Below are 22,084 nucleotides of genomic sequence, written 5' to 3' on the forward strand. Positions count from 1 at the left end.
TTTAGAAAATATGTTTGGTCCTAACTGGAACTGATTTCCTAGGAGTTTCCCCAAAATCATTTTGGTTTGGTTTATATTAAAATTTTTAAAAGGGTGGTTGAGCTTGCTTCTGCACATTACCAGTTGCAGGGAGGTAAGGATGGACCTGAGTTTTGGCTCAAGTTTGGTTCAATTGGGTGAGTCTAAGCACATCAATTTTTAAAAAATAATAAACTGTATTTGTTTCTTTGTAGGATGGAGATCCATCACTTCCCCCCGAAAAGAGGAAGCAGGTAAGACTTATTGGTGGTCTTCAGTAACTGAGGTTAGGACCAGTGTTCCTTTGTAACACTTGGAAGGACCAGGGAATCTCTAAATGTATAAAGCAAACTTCTGTTTTCCCAGAATCCTTTGTGTTACCGGAGGAAGGAGGAGGATGGGAGCAGAAGTTCTGCCAGTGGAGAGGGGTGAGGTGAGGGAGGCAGCCCCATCTTGCAGGTAGAGGAGGTGCTCCAGTTGGCGGTGTTCCCATACTCCTGTGGAATTCTGTTGGAAACTGAGTTGAGGGCCCATGGCAATAGCACTTTGGCTACTAATTGGAAGATGTGCACCATTCTGCCTTTTAGATCCTTCTCCTCACTGAAAGCCATCTCCATCAAGACTTACAAGCCATTGACTTGTTTTTCTCTGCGTGGTACCACAGACACAATGCAGTTTATTGACTAATCCGTTTTCCCACCTCCTTATAAACACATGCCTCTGTTTCTGGACTTTATGATTTGTTCCTCGGGCTTTCCATATCGTCCTGTGACTGTGCCGCAGAACTCTTCCTGCTTTACAGCATTTTTAATATGTTTGGGCCAGTCTTCTTTCCTTTGTGTTTCCTTTTCAGATAATTCTTCTTTGTTACCTTTTCCAGATAAAACACAGAAACACTTTACTAAGTCGCACTCAAATCCAATTGGGATTTTGTTAAATTTGTTTCATTAAATTGATAAAAGTAAGCATCAAACTTTGTTAGATGATAAAAGTACACATCTGAGTTTGTCAGATGATAAAAGTGGGTGTCTGAATTTGTTAAATTTGTTTTGATTTTTTTGATGCTGGTGAACGATAAATTTGTTTTGTTAAATTTGTTAATTTATAGCATAATTTGGTCTCCCTCATATACATAGTGATCTTTTCCAAAGATTCTATTGTTAGAACAATCCTTAACTTCACAATTTTTCAGTACTCACACATGACCTGAATCAGAGATGTTCGTGTGCCCAGATGGTGGCATGTGAATGCTGGTATGTCCTGTGTTCTGAGAGCCACTGCACTTGAGCAGGACTTCAGAACTGGTGGATCCAAGCAGGACACAGTGATTGTCTGCCTGTTCTCTACTACAGTGGCCACCAGCATCCTGTATTCACTGGTGATGTCATTGACCACAGTATGTGTGACGTCCTGTTCATTGATCCTTTGCCAGGCACTACATGTAAAATTCAGGGGGTCATTTACTTGATATTTTGATGCTGGTGAATAGTATACACTCCCCCCGCCCGACACACACACTTAGGACTTTTCTCCTTAAACTACAACTGAGCCCCACAGTCACCCCTACAGTTGCTCAGTGCTACTCATTTCCATACTCCTTCCTTGTTTATGTGATTAGTTTGTAAGTCCCAATGTTTGAGCTAAAGTCTAATTTTTCTGCACAGTTAATTGATTTTTTTTCTAAACAAAGTTGCATGGAAATTTATCATTACTGTTTTAAAACTGGAATTCTTAATCTCAACTTGCTGGGTGTTTTCGATAGCTGTAAGCAGTCATCTTTACTTCGGTAGGAAGAGTTTGTTAGTATTCATGAAGGAGCTTTACAGTGTTAAGTGAGGTCACATTCTGTGACTTTATAATAAAAAAATTTACATTGACTGAGGAGAACCTGATGAATTCCAGTCAGTCCATCAAGTTGCATTCTTGCAGTTCTAAAAATACTAGTTCAAGGTCCCAAACATTGGTGTTTCAGCTTTTAGTATGGTGTTTTGTTTCTGTCCCTTTGGGATTTAGTAAGGGTGAGAACTTAGCTGTGTGGTCTTCCTGACAGGGTCGGAACCACTGACTTGCTGCAGGAGATAGGAGTTTGGGGTGCAAGTGACAGAAATTCTTAACAGCATAGCCAATAAGGAACTGATGACCTGGTGTGACTAGGGGCCTGAGGCACAGACTTCGTGCTGTGGGGTTAGTGGATTCACAAAGGCATCAGGTACTTGTGTTCTCCACCGTACCACATTTAGCAAATGGAAATATGAGGCATCCAAGTAAACTTGAAATCAAATAGCCAATAATATATTTTTAGTATTAAAATTTGTCCCATGGAATTTTGGGGACATACTTACACTAAAATACTATTCATCACTTGTCTGGAATTCAGATTCAACTGGGGATCCTGCATTTTATGTCACAACGCTATTCACATGCCAACTGTCACATCAGCTTGCTCTTGTCATCAGCATCAGTATCTTGTCCCCCTAAGCAGGAGAGGCAGAAAACTCAGCCACAAAGTTCAAGTCCTTCCTGCAGCCCAGCTGGGCCAACAGAGGCTGCGCTCCTACTACTGTACTGGTCTGGTGACACTCAGCAGGTGGTGCTTACACTCACAGGTTAGTTAGTTAGTGTCCTGGCTAGAAGGGCTTTCGGAATCAGCAATGACATCTTCCAAGCTAACTGTATGGCCTTGGAAAGGTTCCTTTGTGTGTCCAAGTCTCAGTATTTCATTCACAACACAGGGATAAACATGGCGCCCACTGAAGAGTGGCCGTGAGGGACAGAAGAGACAATGCAAGTGGAGCCTTGAGCACAGTGCTTGGCCCCTAGTGAGCAGGGCAAATGTTTCTTACCTTCTCTGGCTACTCCTTCTCTTAAGCAATTCTCTATCAGCAGGTTAGTTCTGTCCACCATGGCTCTTGGCTCTCTACAGGACACACTGCCTTTGTTGGTTTGCATTTGGCAACCCACAGTAGCTGGGACCACTCGAACAGGAGACTCTTGGCTCATAGACCATGGAATTGGTTGAACAGCCCCTAAGGCAGACAGAAATGCTGGCCTAGGGGGATGAGATTTCTGGTCTCAGCTCTCCATGTCCATTGACATTTCTCTAGTGGCCCCTAGTTTCTCCTCAGAATGAAAAATGTGACTGCCAATCACACTGGAGCCATATACTTTATACCTTTGGCCACTACATAAAGGCTGCTCGCTGGCTCTCAGGGAAGAGCTCCCACAGGCCAGGTTTAGGCCAGGGTCCGTTTCAGAGTGAGACACTCTTGGTCAGGTGTCCCGTAGACACAAGACTGCTCCTGCTGTTGCCACGGAAGGGTGCTGGGTGGACAGTGTCACAGTCACCTGCTTTATATGCATTATTAAAACAGTCTTGGATGACAAGTGCTAATCACAGCCAGCCTTACGGCGTGCTCACTCTTACTGTGTACCTTGTGTTGTGCCTCATTTATCACTGTGGATGACCTCATTTAAACTTATGAGGTAAGTATGGATATGGTTAGTGCTGTCTGACTGGGGAAGGAAATGGAGCTCTATGGAGATCAAGGAAGTGAAGCAACTCATGATGGAGCTAAACTTGAACCCCTGCTGGGCACTTGGAACTGCCCTTGGAGACTGTGGGGCTCAGTGAGTCCTCAGTGAGCACCTTATGATGCTGATGTAGATAGGAGAGACATGGAGGAGAAAAAAGTTCAACCCAATCCCATGAGCTGTTGCACTTGCCTTCTAATTAAGGAGGACTCCTCTCAGTTTACTCAGGACCATCTCAGTTAGGCCTCTTGTCCTGACATCAAATTGTATTGTGTTAGCTCTCCTTCACCCCCAAGCCATTTTGGTTCAGATCAATAATGGCTCACTTTAATTCTTTTGATGTTATGAACAGTCAGCCTATGAAATCATTAAAATATATAGAATGTTCACTGGTAATTGGTGCAAACAAGGGAGAAATATAGCTCAAAGGTAGGGAGGGAATTTTGGTCAAGTCATGGGAAGGATGTCTTGATAAGTACAGTGTGTGGGGAGGGGAATAGCCCCAGTATTAGGCTATAAGATATCTTGACATTTTATTTACCGTTAGTTCTTAGCTTAGGCAGGTGAACGGTGTGGGTGGGTGGTGTTAAAGTGCCCTCTTCTGTAGCTCAGTGTGGGATGGAAGATGCATCACTAAATTTGTGGGTGTTGGTTGGTTACAGCTTTGGGGTAGGTACACGTGCAGATATGGGAAAGGAGAGACAATTATTTCCTAGACTGTTCACTAGCAGGAAGGTGTGGGAGCCCAGGCCCTGGCCTAGTGTCTCCCATAATACATTGCATGCTTACCCCAAAGACAAAAGGGCAGGCCAAGTATTTAGCTCTCCAGCTGCAAAGTGCAAGCACCTAGTACAAGCTGGAGGCACCAGGAGGCATTGGAATGGGCCAGCTGCCAAGTCAACAGATGTAACATGGAGGTCACAGATGTGCAACCGGAAAAGGAGTAGATGTCCACTGAGTAGCCTGCTGCTTACTGGCCTTGCAGCTGTGGCATCGACTCTTGACTCACAAGGAAGAATTGTGGGACACCTGTTTCCTCACTGGACTCTTCCCAGTTCCTTTCTCAACTTGGAAACGCTCTGCAGTCCTTCAATGGCTCCTTGGTATTCTGTGGATTGCATTTAAGAGTTCTAGATGTATTGAAGGCCCCTTTCCAGACATAGATGGGAAAAACACCACATCCTCCATCTTTACAGTACTCCGGGCTTTTCAGAGCCACATATACATGCAGGCATTTGTGTATGTAGTCTCCCCACTGTCTTCTGAGGTCACACTGGCAGATAGGTCTTTTGTAAAGTCAGCAGGCAGTGTCATGGGTGGCGTCCAAGTTCTTTCTTGGATTTGGATTTAACCTTTCCACTTGCTGGCTGGATGGTTTGGGGTGAGCTGTGTAACTTCTCTGTGCTTCAAGTTCTTCCTCATGAAAATGGACACAGTAATGAGATGGATTCCTAACATCCTTACGAGAAATTGCTGTCATGATGCTAACAATGCCTGGGAGTTGGTGAGTGAGTAATGAGTGTTGGATATTTTACATTTTTCCTGCAGTTATCCAAGGCATGTTGCAGGTTAGAAGAACAGGATTGAAATCCAGACCAGCTGGCTTGAAGTTGTTGGTTCTGTCTTTCATTCTTACACCATTCAAGTGGGGAGAACCAGCCCAGCCTATGTGGAAGTCCTGTCCCCAACCCTCTGCTTAGGAGTGGTGAGAACTAGAAATGCAGAGGAATTTGACATGAAGCTATCTTCTTTCCTTTGGCCACTATTATCTGGCCATAATTTTTCCTGCTTTTCTTTAATCTCCTCCTTACAGGACAGACTAGCTAGACATATAGCTGTTGAGGGTTTCTTTGGAGCTCAGAATCCTTTTTAAAACAACTCAATTTCCAAAGGCAAATCATCCGTTAAAGAAGCTGTGAAGAAATCGTGACAACACTGATTGCACTAATAGCTTCTCGTGGGATATGAAATGCAAACGCCTTCTTGTTACTCCAGGCAGAACTGCACACCACGAGCCCCTTTGCACTGTGCAAAGCCATCACCACCACATCTCAAACGACCCTTTAAATATTTTTCTTTTGCTAAACAAGCAGTTCCTCCAAAGGAGGCAGAGGGGAATTGAAATGATCTTGGGTTAATCTTCTTAGGAGAGGGGATTCTTTCAGGTCACAGCAGCACATTTTCGCCTTGCGAACTCTTCCTTGAACAAACAGTCAAACACATCTTTCAGATCTTTGTCTTTTCCTGTTTGAGTTCAAGCAGATGTACCATGGGAGGTATCAGTCCAGGAGGGAGTCCTTTGTTTCTTATCTCTAAAAAGTGATGGCTTATTTATACAGTGATACACGCAAGATGACAACCCAGGAGGAAACTGAGTATAGAGTGGCCCTTTGGGGACAGGGAAGGAGCCTTTTATTTCAGTAGAAAAAGTCTTCATGGTCAAGTTTATTGTAGTCTCCTGTGACCACAAATCAGAGGCACTTTGTATGTGAGTCCTGGTTTGATGCTCGGAACCTAGAACTTCCTTCAAAGACCTCGAGTGCTTTTAGATGTTTCTTTTTATAACACTTTGAATGGCATGGCTTAACTGTTACACCAGGGAAAGCAGGAAACAATCCAGGTCCATCCAGCTGCTCGGAGCCCCCAAATCATAATGATAACTCAATTATGAGCACTAATGCACTTTGTTGTAAGCTGTTTATCCTCGAAATGACTTTGCAAGGAATGTGGGAGCATCCCCAATTTATAGGTAAGGAAATTTGGGCTCCAGGAGTCTAGAAAACTTGGGAGATAATAAGGAAGCCACTAACTGGCAGGGGCAGAATCAGCATGGAAGAGAGTAAGCAAACACTGATTTAAGTGGCAACCCCCCCCCCAACCAAGCCCATCAACAGGGTTTGCCTGTGACCTTGGCAATGTGTCCATCCACAAGTGCAGATTTGAGATTAAGAGGTGGGAGTGGGTTGCTGTGAGCTCCTTGCGCAGCCAAAACCAATGTGTGGAATCAACTGTCCATGGTTGTTTTTTGTAAATAAGAAAGCTGTTGCTGCAGCAAAGGCTGTCACTTTGGCAGCTGCTATGAGCGAGGGCTCTTGCTAACCAAAGCAAGTTTTACGTATTACTGTGAACACACGAGTCGCCATTGGACCAAAGTAGTCGAGTAGAAATTGCAATTAAATTTGCTATCAATCACCCTCTCAAGAACACTTGATGTCTCATCAGACGTGTGTTTTGTAATATATTCTTGCTAAATCTAGCACTTTCCTGATGGGCAGTGTGAATTTAAGGGGACCAGGCTATCAAATGCCTGTTATTCCATGCAGTTGAACAGCTTTTCCTAAATCTGCTGTCTGTTTGCTTCTCTCTTACTCTTGTTTCCCTTATTCTTCTTGAGAAAGCGTGTAGGTCAAGGATTTGCTTGTCTGGCATTCTCTCTCTCTCTCTCTCTCACACACACACACACATTTTGTTTTCTGCTCCTTTTTGAGTTCCTATTCTGATTTATAGGTCTGCAAATTGAGAGGAATGTTGCAGTACTTTCTGGTACACAACATTTTGGATTGTGATGTAGAATAACTTCCATTATTGCTGAACCACTAAAATGCTGTGTATCTAACAGATCCCAAAGGTTTGAGATGCCTTGAGAAATTGTTCCTGGAATATTGGCCCTCTCCTCTCCTGGCTTATGTGCTGAGCTATTTCAGGATCCAGGTGAAAACATGGCCTGTCCTTCGAACCCCTATTCCCAGGGTCTGGAATGCTTTGAAGGTTTATCTTAAACTTTTCATTATTCTCTTTCCTCTGTCAGGAGTTAAAGCTTTCCCTTTGTCCTCCTAGGTTCTATGACTTAGAGGCTTGCAAATTTCAATAACAAAAGACAGATTAGCAGGAGGAAAAAAAAGCATACAATTTTATTATTATTTTATGTGTAGTGGGAATTTGCAGAGCAGTAGTGAAATTCAAAGAAGCAGGTAGACTGGAGGCTCATATACCATCTTAACAAAGGAAGGGGAGTTTGGGCTTTGAAGGATGATTAATTGTGGGGCAGTGAGTAGGAAATATATTGGCAAAAATAATGAAAGATAAAGATAGTTTCAGTAATATGTGTTTATGAAGGCTCACCTTTGTGCTCTCTCTGTCTCTGGTGGAGTCTTTCTGGTCCTAGAAAGGGGACACCTTCACAAAGGGATGTTCATACCCTGCTTCTAGGCAGAAAAGCGAGTGCAGAGAACTCTTCCAGGATCTGGTTCTTCTCAGTTACCTTCAGCTCAAAATCACCCTTTTGTCAGTGAGGTGGTATATCTTGATCTCCTCTGTACCCATCTTTTCATTTCTAACAGCAGGGAGAGAAATGGTAACTAGTAGAAATTTTCCTCCCTATCTAAAAGGTTAGGGCTCTTTCTGTGGTCAGTCTCCTGAAATCCCTTCCTTGTGAACCAGTGTTGATTACTTGATCATTAAAGATAGGAGTCCCTAACAGTGACAGTCATTCCCAAGTATGATGCATAATTATGCTTAAAAATCTCCCATCCGTTCTTCTAAGTATAAAAATGAGCTTAGACCTATAGAATGAATGGTTCCAAAAATATTCTGTGGCTTTTGGAAGAAATTGAAGGGACGGTGGAGGTCCAAGCTAGAATTTAGGATGTAGCAGGACTTAACTGTCTCAGAGCGAATTTCCACAAAAAGGTAGTCAAAGGTTGGGGTGAGAGCTGTTTTCTTGGCTCCTTGCTCTTCACACCAGCTGTCAGGATGTGCAGTTATCAGCTCTGAGTGGAGAGATTTTCCAGGGCAACCCAGTTTCACACAGGAGCAGGACACATCCATTGTGGCTGGGAACTGAGGTGCCCCTTGTCCAAGGAAGGTGTTTCCTCAAGGTCTCAACTCTCCCCTCTTTATTTCCACCAAATCTCTCCTCCCTCCCTCCCTATCACTACTTTACAGATAAGCTCCTAGCTAGAAAGAGTGGCTTATGTATGAGTCTACAGTCTAGCCATTCGATTCAGCAGTGCCCCATATTCAGAGTGAAAATGTCAGCCTTTACTGTTAGCCCTGGCTCCATCTGAATATTTCAAAGAGGCTTCTTTGTAAACCTTTTCAGGTTTTGCTACTGATGCTACCCCCTGCCCCAGACACTAAGAAGAAATAAGCTCTCTGGCCGGTTTTTCTTTCCCTGTGAAATCCTTGCTAGCCGTGAGGCATCTGCCACCTTTTCCCTGCCGTTTATTTCCTTCACATAGTCTGCTATTCTAAACTCCTGGCTGCAGAGTCCTTCTCAAGAGCACAGGGACAAAACGCCCTGCCTAGCTGATAAATTATAAGTAGGCACCACCTGTTTGCTTGATGGATTGTGAGTGTGTGAGTCATGGGTGTTATTTTTGCTTTGAAGAATTGTGTGAACTTTCTCTCCTGTTCTGGGCACTTGAAATGTACTACTTTTTGTTGTTCTCTAAGATGGATGTCAAGGAATTTAGGTACCACATCAGAATAGTCATTTTTTGGTTTTCAAAGTTATTGTTGTGGAATTGAGGAGCTGGAAGGCTTGAACAGAAAAGAATTGTTTGTGGACAAATAATAAACCTGTTAAGTGTAAAAGAAAATTATAGTCACCTGCTTTAAGGCAGTTGCACCTCCCCCATCTGCACACCAGAGGTCAAGTGTAAGGCTGGGGCAGATTTACCATGCGTGCAGTGAAATGCCTGGCTTTATTTTGGTAGCTTTCTTTTCAGCCAGGCTGCTGAGTAAATCGTGCTTGATAGTCACAACTCTGGATCTCTTAAATCTGTTTCCTGTCGCAGCCCTGCCCTCTGCCCGGGCTCCTCTGGAATCTCTGACGATGCTTATGCCCTCTAACCCAAATACCTGTGAGCACCATTGAGCTGGGTGCTTTTCAATGTGAGGCCCGAGCACCAATGCCAGGCAGCAACCTCATTGTTTCTTGCTGATGACAAGATAGAGTCAGAAATTGAGAGTAAGTGTTCAGAGACTTTTATGACAATTTCGCAGCGTGATTTTATATATGTTTAATCTAACAATAAACACTTGGGATTTTATCTTGATGTCTTCCTAAATTCATTTTCCTAGTAATTCATGTTCATTGTATTTTACAAAATCATTGATCAGTGACAGATTGGAGTGGCCTCTCTCCACGGAAAGACTGAGTTCTCTGGTTTAGCTACTGCAGTGACAGTTGTTCCTGAATGTCAGGGTCTTCCCCCCCGCCCCCCCAACCAGGCATTCAGCCATTATTGATTCACAAAGGGAGAGTAGGGAAGTTGCAGGTTTTGTTTGTTGGTTTTCTGTTGAGTTTTCACGGTTGCTCTTGGAAACATGTCTTTCTAGGCTTTTCTCCCATTATTTAGAAGGTCCCTGGGAAGGAAAATGTTGCCATGATCCCTCCAGAGGGGATGTGAGAGCTACCTGAATGCGTGTAGGGGGCAGCAGGCTTCGGACAGAGCAAGTGGGCTGCTCTTCCCCAGGGATAGTCACTTTCTGCCTGGTCACTCCTCCCTCTCCATCTGGTAGACCATCAGTGAGATAATGTTCAGGAGTGTTTTGGAGTTCAGTGGAGGAAAGATGGGGGCTGCTCAGGAAGGAGAGTGGGGGGTGGGACAGGAACCAGGAGTACCACTCACCATCACTGTAGTCCTGCAGCCAGCCTGCCTTTGGGGCTTTGAACTCAGCTTGCAAATGGAAGTTTGAGATGTGATATGGGGCGGGAGCGGGGAGATGGGAGCTGTCTTGCCTTTTCCCCTGCTTGGAATTTTTCTCTAGGATGCTCCCTGGGGCTCCTCACTCTGTTTCCACTTGGTTTAAATGTGGCCTCCTTCATACACCCTGTTCCTAGTGCCTGTTTAATTTTTCTCTGAAACCCTTAATACCCAACCTACCAAGTCATCATTCATTCTGTTGTAACATCGTGCAATCCTTGTAATTGACGAGATGTAAATTAACAAAAGCAAGGGGTTTGTCTATATTGTTCGTGGCTCCATCTCCAGATCTCTGATGGGACCTGGGATGTAGCAGGCATTCAACAAATCTTTGTTGTATAAATTTAGCATTGATCATGAGCAGGACAGAATCATAAAGGAGCCAACTGTGTCCAAGAAGGCAACTGCCACAGCCACACAGCTCTGTCCATGGGTTTCTTGAGTTGAAGCCCCTGGAAGAGCCTTTAGTGAGCACCTGCTGCGTACCGAGCACTGGGGTCAGCATTCTATTTCTGTTAATTTAAGCATCAGATCATCATGTGGAATATGCACTGATAGCTGCATTTTTCAGATGGAGAAAAACGGAAAAAGGCAACAGTAGGAAAATGGGGAAGGCAGCAGTCAAGGAACTCACTGGGGGTCCCCCAAGATGGTAGGGTGCAATCAACCTCTATGATTCTACCCAGAGTTGTTCACAGCCAGCCAGCTGGTCACAGTAGCTGTAAGCCTTTGCTTCTCTTCCTACAACATGGGAAATAAATTTTCCTCATCCATCACCAGCTCTTTATCTCATGAGAAGAGAAATCTGGGGAAATGGGAGTTTTGTAAATGTGAGGGTGAAAACTGGACGGCGTCCTTGAATAATGCCCACAGTCAGTGACAGGAGGTCAGAGCCCAAGGGGCCAGGGTGAGGCTATGTGTGTGAGGCTACATGTGTCCCCACTCCCTTCTCCCCCCTCCCCATCCCAGCTGTTGGTACTCCCTGGGGTTTTCTAGATCCCTCCCCAGGCTGAGACCATGACTTCCAGGCTTGGCTTTCCATCTCTCAATTTGACAGAGCATTTACCTGTACTTGGGAGAGGTTGGGAGAGAGAACCAAGTTCCTTGCTCATGGAACTTCATGGTTTTGCAAGGAGAGAGAGATAGGAGATACACAGCAAGCAATAAACCATGAGTTAAATTATATGCTGTGTTTAAAGATGGAGGAAAGACAAGCAGCAGTGGGGACGGGATGGTGCCATATTAAATCAAATGGTCGGGGTTGGGGGAGCTGTCGGGAAGAGGCCTGAAGGAAGCAGTGGAGGGGCCAAGAGGCTGTGGAGCTTGTCCCTGAGAGGATGGAGCGTGCACTGAGGGAGGTCTGATGTGTGTGTGGGAACAGAACGTGGGAGGTTGGGGTCCTTGAAGGTAGAGACAATTTGACATTCCAACTGATGGGCTGTGGAGGTAAGATGAAGGGGGACTCAACTATGAACTACAGTTTCATCTTTCTATTCCTTCCTTTTTTGCCTTTTGAGTATTCAATATAAGTATTTTCCAAAGTATCAGCACTGAAGTCCTTGGAGACCTAGCCACTAGAATCTGATCATCCCCTAACGTCTCTAGGTTAGGACTCAGCTTCAACATGAAGGATCTATGAGGTAATCTACAATCTCCCTTTCTGAATGACAGGTTCTGATGCCCTCCTTCCTTCCCTTTCCTTCCTTTCTGTATCCATCCTGAGTCCTTATGACACTTGCTCGTACACAGCCCTGCGAAAGGCCCTGCACACAGTAGCCAAGTTGCATCCTTGCTAGGGTTAGATGAGAGCGTGAGCAGGGTGGTGAGAATTAGAGCAAGTTTCTGTCAGCCAAATCAGAACAGTGTGCTGTAGAACAAGAAGCCAGGTGTGTGGGAGGGCAAGGCAAGCAAAGACTGGAGTGGAGGGAAGCATGGGCGAGCTGGGGGAGCCAGGGGTTCTGAGATCAGGGAAGAGGAGGGTGGGTGGCATATGTGGCTCAGCATAGGCTCCCAGCAAAAGGAAAGGACTGTGTAGGAAGGGGTCCTGGCTGGGGAGCCACCGATCAGGGAAGAGGCCCTGGTCTGGGCAGGAGGCAAGGTTGTAGGAAGGGTGAGGTCAGGGAGATGGGAATGGAAGGCTGAGCCTGGCTCTGTGGTACTATGTGAGCTGGAACAAGGGAGGGAGGAGGGGGAAGTGAGCATGGGAGACTGAAGAGTCACCTTTGGACCCTGACTTTGGAAATTGCTACACACCCCTGACCTCCCCTTTGGCTGCCTTCTAGAATTGAATGGAAAGTCTGGGCATCAAGGGAGTGAAGCCTAATCTAAACCAGAAAATGAAGATTTTCCTGCGTGGCTGACCCACATTGTAGAGTTGAACTCTGTCCATTTTCAGGATGGCCTCTGTACTCATGAGGTCTTTGAAATAGTCAAATACGACTGACCAACTCCTCTATTACTCGCTAGACTGTCCTTTGTGAACCATTCTAGAAACATCTCAATTTAAGTTCACAGCCAACCTCGTCGTCCCCCACTCCACACTTATGCCACTGGAGTGTCGTGATTGCACACCTGCTGCCGTCACCCGTGTTCACTCTGACGTGCTCTGTGGGGACAGCTGGCCATCACAGCCTGCGTGAACCCACTCTTGCGTTTCTCCTTGATCTTTGCAGGCTAACCTCGCACAGCTGTTGAGAGAGTCTCAGGACCGAAATAAACACCTGGGAGAAGAAATGAAAGAGCTTCAGCAACGGCTCGGCGAAGTCCTGGGTGACAACAAGGTACGACGAGCGGGGACTTCGGCTGTGGGATTGAGCAGCATGGGTAATGCGTCAGGAACCCGCACTACCGCCATGGTGGGAAATTTGTCGTCCGTGTTCTCATTTGCAATGAAAAGCCACAGTTTAGCATTTCCTATCTTTATTGTGTCCCCTCGGCGGGTGCACGTGTGTGCATATGTGTGTGTTTCCGGGTTGCTCGGCGATATTGTCACAGCCCACATTCAGCTCGGCGGTGAATAACATTGGGGTTGGGGGCAAAATAAAATCCAAATGCTGTACTTTCCTTCTTCTCTCCAAATAATGGATTTGTGACTTAGATGATTTGGAATTACTCACATTCGGTTTTGAATTTTAAGTAGTCATCCTACTAATTATGTTCACATAACTAATTTATTTTATTGCTAAATTTGGCAATTTGTATGGAACATTGCTCAAAATCCACTGCTTGGTATTAATCAAACCCCCCTGTTGGCAACGTTAATTATAAAATATGAACTCATAAACTCTAAATGTACGCACTCTCTCCCAGCTGAAGCTGTGAACAAAAGTACAATCGAGAAAGAGAAGAAAAACTGCCCGAGTTTAATTCTGTCCCCACACCCCCAAATCATTTCCTCTTTTGCCAAGATAGCTTTGTTTTCAACTCCTTGCCAGGAGCGGCTTTTGCAACAGAAATGGTGCTGGATTTTGATTCAAGAAAATTATTGGGGTGTGTGTGTGTGTGTTCAGAAGAGCTTTCTTGGGGATATGTTTTCTAGACATTTCCAAGTTCCTTGATGAACGATGCTGCCTTTCATTTTTGCTGGGAGTTGTTGGTTAATGAAAGGTGCCATTTTGAAAGGTGTTCACTCTTTTTGATGATGCATAGAGTTGTCTGGGAGAGACCTCTTTCATAATAAGAGACCAGAGAGTACTCTGTGCCTGCCACTGGGTGGAGAGCCCTGGTCTGAGGGTGTATATCCACTTGAAAAGCAGGTAAAAAAAAAGCAGGTAAAAAGCTGGAAATTTGGTTCCCAATGAGTCACTTTAAGAGGTGTGCTTAGCGAAAGTGATTGGGTCATGACTCCTTTCTTAAAGAGACTAACACTGGTCTCTTGGAGTGGGTTAGGTCTCTCAAGAGAGGACTAGTTCCCACAAGAGTCCATTATTATAAAAGAGCAAGTGTTGCCCCTACTTGCTCTCTGCTTCCTCTCTCACCATGCGAGCTTTTCCACACACACCAATCTTATACCCTCCCACCATGTGATGTCATCTGCCATGTCGTGATGCAGCCCTGGAACCCTCCCCAAGAGTCCATGCTCTTGGACCTTCAGAACTGTGAGTTGACTAAACCTCTGTACTTTATAAAGTAACCCAGCCTCCGGTGGTTTGTTACAATAATAGTAAATGGACTAAGACAGAAGCCTTCTTTACATAGCCTCTTCTCCACCCTATTTGCCTTTAAAAAGTTTTTTAAACCACTTGGATTTAATATACATTTGAAAAATTGGGCTTTATTATTCCCAGTCATGAAGTAGAGGATGGGAGAGAATGTTCATGAAAGCTCTAATTAACTCCCAATGAACTAATCACACCTGGCACATGGTTTATGCATCATTACAAGGATCTCAGTGCTGTAACCTAGTTGTCTGGCCAGTAATTAACAGCCAGACCTTCTTGGTCACTTTCTCCAGTGACAGCAGCAGCAAGGCTTTCTAGAGAGTGACATGGATTGTGCTGTCATTTAGTTTAAGCTCAGAATAATTCTCAAGAACTTTTGGAGACTCACAACCCACAGAAACATTTTGAAGGTATGAGTTGTGGATTTGTGCTTCTTCTGGATTGATTTTCTCCCTTTATTTCCTTTTGTTATCTGAGCTACATCTTCCCTCCATCTTTCCTAAATACCTTTCTGCCTGAATTCTTGGTCACTTTTAGTCTTCTTGCCTTTGAAGCATGAGAAATTTTAGGAATTCATGGCAGCAATTGCTATTTCAAGGAAAGAAGGGGTGGTTGTGTGTGTGTGTGTGTGTGTGTGCGCATGCATTGTGTTCACGCGTATACATATGTGACACTCAGCCCAGGTTGCGGCTCAAGTCAGCATCATGACTTGCTTGCATGCCAGCTCACAGTACCTTGACATGTTTACCAACCTTGTTTTCTATCTGAGGTTTAGGGTTCAGTGACTCATATTTGCGTCCTGCTAAAAGATTCTGGGAAGATGTCATTGTACTCAACTGGATTCCCTGCTCAGATCTGGCCTCTGCCCCTTGAAAACAAACACAACAACAGCAAGACTCGGTGTAGGAGCCGAGACTCCACTTACCCTCATTTGCATGAGGAGTTTGGGACTGACATGTTTTCAGATCCCTGTGAGTCCTGACCCTGCTTCCCTCAACCCACCCCAGACCTCAAGGCGAGGGCCAGGTTGCTCATTTGATAATGACACCAGGCCTCCATGAGAACTCAGAGGCCTCGTGCAAGGGGGACTGGGACTGTATGAGAGAGAATGGGTTAGTGCTCTGGAGACTCTGGTTTGTTCGTTTTGAGTTATCATGTTACTGGTTGTTCCAGTATTTCCTTTGTCTTCCAGATTCAGGCCCTCCTCTTTGACACCATGTGCTAGACCCCTGTGTTCTGTTCCTTGCTGACTTCTCCAGCCACAGCCTAGTCAATTTTGCCTTGTCCTTACACTTTGCTCTGCTCTACTGCCTGGGCCTCAGGGCCTTTGCACTTGCTCTGTTTGGAACACTCTTCGCCATGACTCTCCCTATAGGCTCATCTCTCAGGTCATAGGTCACATGTAACCTTTGCCAGCTATTAGGTGCCAGCCCTGTGAATGCTCACACTAGTGTGGCACCCCCAACTCTACGGGTCGACTCTTAGCAGGCTGTCTGTCTAGCTGTATCTCTAGGAGTTCACATTCTTAGTTCCAGATGCATAGACATTATTTCATAAATCTTTAGGAAAGAAATGGGATAAATGAATGAGTGAGGGAATAAAAGGAAGGAAAAGAAGAGCCAGGAGCCCAGGGAGATGAAGAGGTAAAGAAACGAGTGTCTGGAACGAGCTGGCCAGTGCTGCTCTGGTTATAATGGGAGCTCACTTTGTGAAGTGCAGATTGGTTTAGAAATTTGGAGAAAGGAAGTAGAGAAGCAAAGTCTTCCAATGGGGTTGGAAAACAACCCGAGACACAAGCCTTCAGGGAGCCCCACAGACAGCAGAGGGCCAATGTGGAGCCGTGGTGGATAGAGGACAGGTGTCCCGCTCAGTGGCCGGGTCATGCCTGCTCAGTCCAGGCAAACTTAATAGCTGGCCTTGGACTCCAACTTGGTGCCAAACAGATGGCCAAGGTCATTTTCTAAGTGGCTGTTGAAGTGGGAGGCTTTTATCTCCTAGGTGCCATTTTAACTGGTGACCCTTAGCCATATTTGGGGATACTCAGATTCTAGATGTTAAGCATATTTGAGAAACAAGGTGACAGAAAATGGGCTGCTCTGGCTATTTTCAGGTAGACTAATTTTTCGTTTGTTTGGCTAGAGCCTTGCAACCATCCAGGCCGTAAGGCAAACAGCCTCTCGAGAGATTCGTGGCCACCCTGGCAGTTAGCACATACATGGGGTGGAGGGTAAGAGGTCCTGTGGCACAGGGGTGCCTGTGATCCATCGCTGCTTGTCATCTCTCTGGCCAGCACCCAAGAGTTTCTCAGGCTTGCAGACTGACACAAACCCCCAACCTAACCAGGTGAGAACTTCCCCATCCTTAACGAAGTCAGTTTTTAAAGGTTAAAGAGGACAGAAGAGGCTGCTGGGTGGCAGGTGGGTGGGAATGAGGAAGGAGTCACCCACCACCCATCGCTTGGGAAAGGCCTCCTTCAGACTGCGGGTGGCCCAGGGCTCTCAGCATGTTTTTCTTTGAGGAAACAGGACCCATTATGTGAGAAGAGGAAAGCCTCAGCCATGCTGGGCCTTCTGCTGAGAAAGAGCCTCAGAGCTGGCTGCAGCTCCTTTCCCACCAGTGATCTGCTTCCTCTTTTGGGTCTTGAGAAGAAAGGAAGTCAGGGAAGGCCGACCTGAAGGAAGAACAATGGCTCCTCTGAGAATCGAAGGATTCGTAGATCAAACAACAAGACTAGCAGATGTTCGAAACACAAATGCCAAGAGTAGAGCTGGGGAACCCGTGTGTGAAAGAGGAAACCTGGCCTGCAGCACTTTGGTGTGAGTACTGATGCCACAAAGAGAAGTCACTGTGTTACGGGAAACTCAAACAGAAACACCGACACTGAGGCAAGGAATCAACATTTTATTATGCTGGCAGATTCAGCAGACTTGTGTCCAAAGGCTGAGCCCTGAGAACAAAGGGGCATATACCCTTGCAAGCAGGTTACAGAGGCCAAAAAAAAAGAACAAAAGGTTTAACTCATATATGGTTCTATGCAATTCTATAGGCCATTTCATTCTAGTGCCAGGTGCCCTTCTTCACGTTCGGATTCTTTAGGTTTTATCTCCCTGCTATGCCATCCCTTCCTCCCTGCTACTTTATCAGAACACAGGCCTGTCTTTTTCTTTTCTGGTCCTCCTCCCTGCTGCAACTGAACTTGGGAAGGTTTACTCTTCTGAGAGCCTGCTGCAGCCCCCCCGAGCAGAGTTCTGGGCAACGGCCCAGGAATCCCTTCTTAGGAAATGGTTAACCCTAGGCATGCGCTCGGTTCTGCAGGTTATTGTCTGTGTAGCCAAGTCACTTCTTCCTCTGTGCCTCAGTGTCCTCTTCTGTCCAATGGCAGTAATAATCCTTCTCATACAGCAGTTGTCAGGCTTCATCGTTCATCCACCCACGTGATTTGGGGACTTGCTCTGCTCATTATTGTCTTAGCAGCTGAGGATACATGGAGGGATGAAAAAGGCAAGGTCCCCACTGTTTGGAGACTAGGGAGGCAGACATAAAATAAAACACATAAAATCATCAGACAGTGTTTAGTGCCAGGAGGACAAGGAAGCAGAAAGGTGAGATTTGGTGACGGGCATGCCCACCAGGTGTGCACACAGTGTTGTTTATAAGGTAGGGACTATGACTGCCTGCAGGAAGGTCTCAGTAGAGGGGCATGTTCTGTTACCTTTAGCACAAACCTGGGCCCGTGTTGGCTCCTAGGAGTCTCTGAGCCTTCCTTCCTGGCCATTTCCAGTGATGCCATTGTGTGCCCCCAGTAGAGAAAATGATCCTGGTGAGAAGCCTGGCGTCTGGCTGGTGGATCCCCAGCGCTCAGCCTCACCTGACTCAACCAGCAGCAAACTCTGCTTTGGTGCAGAGCTTCTGGAAGCTTTCTTATCTGCTCTGTGCCATGGTGGAGGAAGTACCTGGGACAGCTGTGGTTCATTCTCTTGCCCGTTTGCCCTGCTTTTCTTCATTGTGAAGGTCATGGTGCTTTTAATTCAGACAACCAGTAATGCAGCATGAGGCACTCAGAGGCATGGATGCTAGGGACACAAAACCGCTCCCACCTGTGTCACATGTCACAGGTCCTGCCTGGGCCCCTGCTGGCAAGTTGTGATACTGCACAAACACAGGGCTTCACCCTTCATAATGAGCTCTGTGTTCCACCAGCTGATCGTCTTTAAGTACCGTGTTTTATCTGGGATTAGCACCATAAAACCATAGAGCCCTTCTGTGAACCTACCTCTCTTGACGTGGGACTTTTGGATGAATTCGGAGAGCAAACCAATTAAGTCAAAGCTTCCAGCCCATAAAGCCAGACCAATGTGCACGAAGGTGACTAATTAGAGTACACTTTGTTAAAAAAGAAAAAAGGGCCCAGCTGTGGATGTTTGTCATGGCCCTGGATGACAAAGCCGAGAGCTCTTCGTATGCTCTTTCACTCCATGCTTCAAGGGGAGCAGAGATGTGCCCCGGCCCATGGAAACCCAAATGATGAGGACACTAACAGAAAGCTCTCAGCTGGGGCCTTTCGGAGTTCATCGTAAAGGCTTGCATGAGTGATGGGGCCCCTCGCCCACTCTGCCTCATCACACCTTGCTGTAACTAGACTCTATTTATTTATTTTGTGGTACTGGGATTTGAACTTAATGCCTACACCTTGAGCCACTCCACCAACCCTTTTTTGATGATGGGTTTTTTGAGATAGGGTCTCATGAACTATTTGCCCAGGCTGGCTTCAAACTGCAATCCTCCTGATCTCTGCCTCCTGAGTAGTTAGGACTATAGGCATGAGCTGCCAGTGCCCGGCTTATAACTGGACTCTTGATTGTGAAGGACAGCTGACAGCCAGCTAGATCAGCAAGTGGCCGAACCTGTTCAGCATTCCCTGATGTTTTGTGTCAGATCAGTTGGATGCCTTTGGTCCTTGGAGACCATCTTTGAGCTTGTCCTAGCTTGTACAAGCTCTTACCCCAGGTAACCATGTGACCAAGACAGCATGTTTTCAGTTATTCATTCCGTGGACCATGTATCAAAACCATACTTCTGAAAGGTAGCCCTGCCCAAAACTTACTTTAGAGTGCACCATATCTAACTTGTACGCCGAAATGAAAGGCACCCAAAGGATTTCAGTGTAACAGTAAAAAATGTGATATAGTTTCATAGTGTAACCTGCAGTTAACCTTTAAGGAATAGAATATACCTGTATAATTTGGTTCTAAGAACATTTGTAATTATCTGAAATGGCATTAAAATCCTCCCTTTGGTGTGAGGCAAAAAAAAAATAAACAAATAAAATGAAAGGCAATCCAAGCCTCCATGGGACATTATAAAGCTATGCTCGAGGAGCTGAACTAGCTGGCAACAATCAAGGGGCCTTCTAGCTGTGTGATCTTGGGCCAGCTTCTTGACTTCTCTGTGCATCATCTGTACAACAGAGGCTTGGTAGTGCTTACCTTCTGAGGGGTGGATCAGTTCAACTCTGTGCTCTGGGGACAGCATAGGAAACAAAATCCCAAGTACCTTCTCTCCTAGGGCTTCCATTCTGGCAGAGCCAGACAGAGAGCAAATAAACAGGTCCCACCTCACAGACTCTACATTTCATAGTTGAACATCACTGATACTGTCGATGGTGGCTTATAGCTGTGATTGACACTTTCGTTCTTTTTAGAAGCACATAGTGGCAGAGTGAAAGTTAGTGAAGTTTCCTACTGGGCGAGATGTCTTAATATGGCAGGGGTGATCAGATAAGCAAAGCATGCAGTGGGCCTGGCAGGTGGGGAAGCTGTCTGTGTCTATGGCACTCAGGAGAGGTCTCGAGCAGTGCACACCAGGGCACAGAGACCTGGAAGAAGTATGGGGAGGTGGGCAGGTAGCTGCTGGAGGAGGTGCAAAGACCCTGAGACAGGTAAGTGTGGGGTGTTAGGGTGCAGTAGGTCAGTGCTCTTTGTGAGGATTAGATTGGGAAATCATAAGGAGTGCTCACAGAGCAGGTTCCCTCCAGGAGCAGCTGTGGTCTGTGACCACTGGGTGATGGAGAGGGGCGGCATGGTACAGACCAGCGCCTGTCAGGCTAAGCTTCCACCAATGCCACAGCTAAGGCCTGCAGCTTCAGAAGGTGAGTTGGGCTTTGTGTGTCTTGGTTCTCACCTGGACAGACTGCTGCCTGCCAGTCTGCTGGGTGCTGGAGGCCCTTCGGGATGGTTGGCAATCAGCACCTTGGACAGTGCTCGGAGGCCACAGTGAGACTGGGCAGGAAGACACTGAACCCTCCCTAATGCTGATGGGGCCTGGTGTCCCTTAGCTGAGATGGACCCTGGGCCAAAGAGACTGGCCTCCCAGCTGAGCCAGCCTCTCTGGGGTGCCCAACTGTATCAGGGGATGATAGTGCTCTCTTGGGCACAGAGCAAGGGACATCTCCATTAGAGAAGAGAAGAGGGGACACACACACACACATCCCAGGTGAACCTGATCTGGCCAGCTGTGAGAGCTGAAGTGTTCTGTGCCTGTGGCAAGCAGGGGTTCTGCCATTGGGAAGTTGGCTGTGGGAGGGCACAAACCGGTGAGTGACAAAGTCATTTCAGATAGGAAGTCTGAATCAGAGGACTTGGAGAGGAATGGCTTCAGCTGGGGTGTCTGGGGACGTCTTCTCAGAGGTGGGAACATTTGATCTGAGGCTTGAATGAGATGAAACCAGTGCTCTGGACAGATCTGTGAGCTGGCTATTTCAGGGACAGCGGAAGTGCAAAGGCCCAGGGGGAGAGGCATGAGGGTGGATTGTAGCACAGACAGGAGAAAGTGACTGGAGATGGAGTCAGGGTGGGTGAAAGCAGACCCTGCCTGCCTCTCCAGCCCTACCAAGGGCTTTGGCGTTTTATCTCAGTGTGTTTATCCCTGTGTATAGGGAAGGAGCTAGCATATCTGGAGGCTTACCTGAGAGACACGTGTGTGCATAGAGGTCTCTGGAGCCCTAGGAGGGGGAGGATGAGCTGAACCCTCATGTAAACAACAGCTCTTATTTAAAGCCAGAACTGGGGTGTCACGTACGTCTAGAAACTTGGGCTTGGTCAAATGCAACAGAGTGGTCCACATGGAGCCTTTTTCCTTCTGGGCTCTAGGTTTATGGAGGGTATTTTGAGAAGGCCGAGACAACTGAAGAAAACCAGCAGAAGAGTAGAGAAGGGTCAGGCCGCCGTGTTTATAAGGTCATGCACACAGCGCTCAGCCAGATGAATGCTTCATAAACGCCCTTCATGCCCACCTGTCTCTCCTCATGTATGCTGTCTGTGGCAGGGCCCAGGTCTGGGGGCCAGGGAGGGTTCCCCACTAGCAGGTCTGTCACCTGACTCTCCCAATGGCCCTGACAAACAGGGAGCCATCAATCAGAATCACAGCTACATCCACTACAACTGGGAGTTGCACTTTAAAACTCTATGGAGAGTTACATGAATGGCGATCACTGTGTTGTATCTTCACATTGTGGGAAAGGAAACCCCTGGAGCTGGAGTTGGGCAGTGCACAGCCTGGGCCACCATGCATGGCTATCCTGTCTACAAGATAACTTTTATCCTTATTTTTAAAAAAAAAACAAGTCACATGTGACTTAGCAAGGTTTAGATAGCTTACCAGGAGGAC

At 46.3% G+C, this 22,084-nt stretch overlaps 1 protein-coding gene across 3 annotated transcripts in view; it reads left to right on the forward strand.

Annotated features, from left to right (window-relative positions):
- Ccdc149 (coiled-coil domain containing 149) overlaps positions 1–22,084 on the forward strand; it is an 87,842-nt gene that overhangs the window by 30,877 nt on the left and 34,881 nt on the right. For all 3 annotated transcript variants that reach the window (XM_074042519.1, XM_074042518.1, XM_074042521.1), the window contains exons 3-4: positions 234–272; positions 12,932–13,039. In XM_074042519.1, coding sequence (XP_073898620.1) covers positions 234–272; positions 12,932–13,039 — 147 coding nt within the window. The remainder of the gene's footprint in view (positions 1–233; positions 273–12,931; positions 13,040–22,084) is intronic.

The sequence above is a fragment of the Castor canadensis genome, chromosome 9, assembly GCF_047511655.1.
Source record: "Castor canadensis chromosome 9, mCasCan1.hap1v2, whole genome shotgun sequence".
Classification (NCBI taxonomy): domain Eukaryota; kingdom Metazoa; phylum Chordata; class Mammalia; order Rodentia; family Castoridae; genus Castor; species Castor canadensis.